The sequence below is a fragment of the Nematolebias whitei genome, chromosome 17, assembly GCF_014905685.2.
Source record: "Nematolebias whitei isolate Nwh7 chromosome 17, NemWhi1, whole genome shotgun sequence".
NCBI lineage: Eukaryota > Metazoa > Chordata > Actinopteri > Cyprinodontiformes > Rivulidae > Nematolebias > Nematolebias whitei.
Window position 1 is genome coordinate 5,555,514 of NC_056514.1, and position 1,333 is coordinate 5,556,846.

Here is a 1,333-nt window from a genome sequence, read left to right on the forward strand (position 1 = left end):
GGGGGATCTAAAGCACTTTGTTCAGATTAGTCTTTGTACAGATGCAGTAGTGTTGTATGAATGTGTGTGTGTGTGTGTATCAGTAAATGAGGGCAACATTTGTGTTGTAAAGCGCTTTGACTATCTTGATTAGATAGAAAGGTGCTATATAAGTCCAGTCCATCAAAGTTTATGCTCAACAGTCCATTTATCATTTACTATTTTCTTTTCAATATTTCATTATTGTCTGTGTGTTTATAGAAACTTGGTGGCAGCATGCGGCTATGGAAACGTGTCTTCAGCGTGCTCCGTCACCACTCGCTCTTCCTTTACAAAGACAAGCGGGAGGCCGTGCTTCACGGTGCAGGGGCCGGACCCTGCCAGGATGAACATTCACCAATTAGTATCTTGGGCTGCCTGATTGACATCGCCTACAGTGAGACAAAGAGAAAGCACACACTGAGGCTGACCACGCAGGACTTCTGCGAATACCTGCTGCAGGCTGAGGACAGAGACGATATGCTGGCCTGGATCAGGGTCATCAGGGAAGGCAGCAAAAGTGATAACGAGGTTACACAATATATTCAGTCAGTGTTCTAAATGTTCTACCAACACACACTGAGCTCAATCGCACATTCCCTATTTTTTAGGAGATTGGATTCTCCAGACATGCGCTTATCAATAAGAAGCTAAAGGACTACAGGAAGCACAGGTCAGCTTGGGGTGGTGGGTCTCTGTCAGAAAGTACAAGTTCTGTGGTAACAAAAATAACAAATGTAAGGTTTTCATCCTCTTTTCATCTGAAAATTTGGTGATGAGAATGATTGTGTTTCTGTGTGCAGCCTGACAGGTAACAAGCTGGATTCGTCTCCTCGAGCCCATCGCATGATCCAGCCCTTCTTTCTGGTTAAAACCGACAACACATTGGTGAACAGAGCTATGAGATCTGGTAGGTGTTCAACAGGGAACCTCTGAGAACAGCTGGTTCTAGGCAGCAGAGCAGTTACCAATACATTGTTGTTGTGGGAACTTCCATAATCAATTGTTCAAGTTCATGTAGGATAATTCAGGACTCAGCAACCTTTTTGATAAAGGAAGCATGTGTACCTTGAGCTTGCATTGAGCAATGATGCACTGAGCATGCATCAGGACATGTGTACCTTATTTCACTAAATATAGTTTGACTAGACTGAAAGAACAGGTAATTGGAAAGGCTCTCTGTCTGTCCATGCATGTTATTAGCATGATAACATGAACAACAGGTGCAGCACCGACTTCCATTTTGGTGTGTAGCTGCAACTAGGTGTTGTAGTGAACCTAACCTGATGTCAAATCTGACCAGATGGACAGAAAC

The 1,333-nt window shown here is 43.7% G+C and overlaps 1 protein-coding gene across 1 annotated transcript in view; it reads left to right on the forward strand.

Annotated features, from left to right (window-relative positions):
* Positions 1–1,333, forward strand: part of LOC119424102 (rho GTPase-activating protein 23) — a 188,805-nt gene that overhangs the window by 164,298 nt on the left and 23,174 nt on the right. The window contains exons 11-13 of the mRNA XM_037691572.1: positions 241–549; positions 630–691; positions 822–928. Of these exons, the coding sequence (XP_037547500.1) occupies positions 241–549; positions 630–691; positions 822–928 (478 nt within the window). The remainder of the gene's footprint in view (positions 1–240; positions 550–629; positions 692–821; positions 929–1,333) is intronic.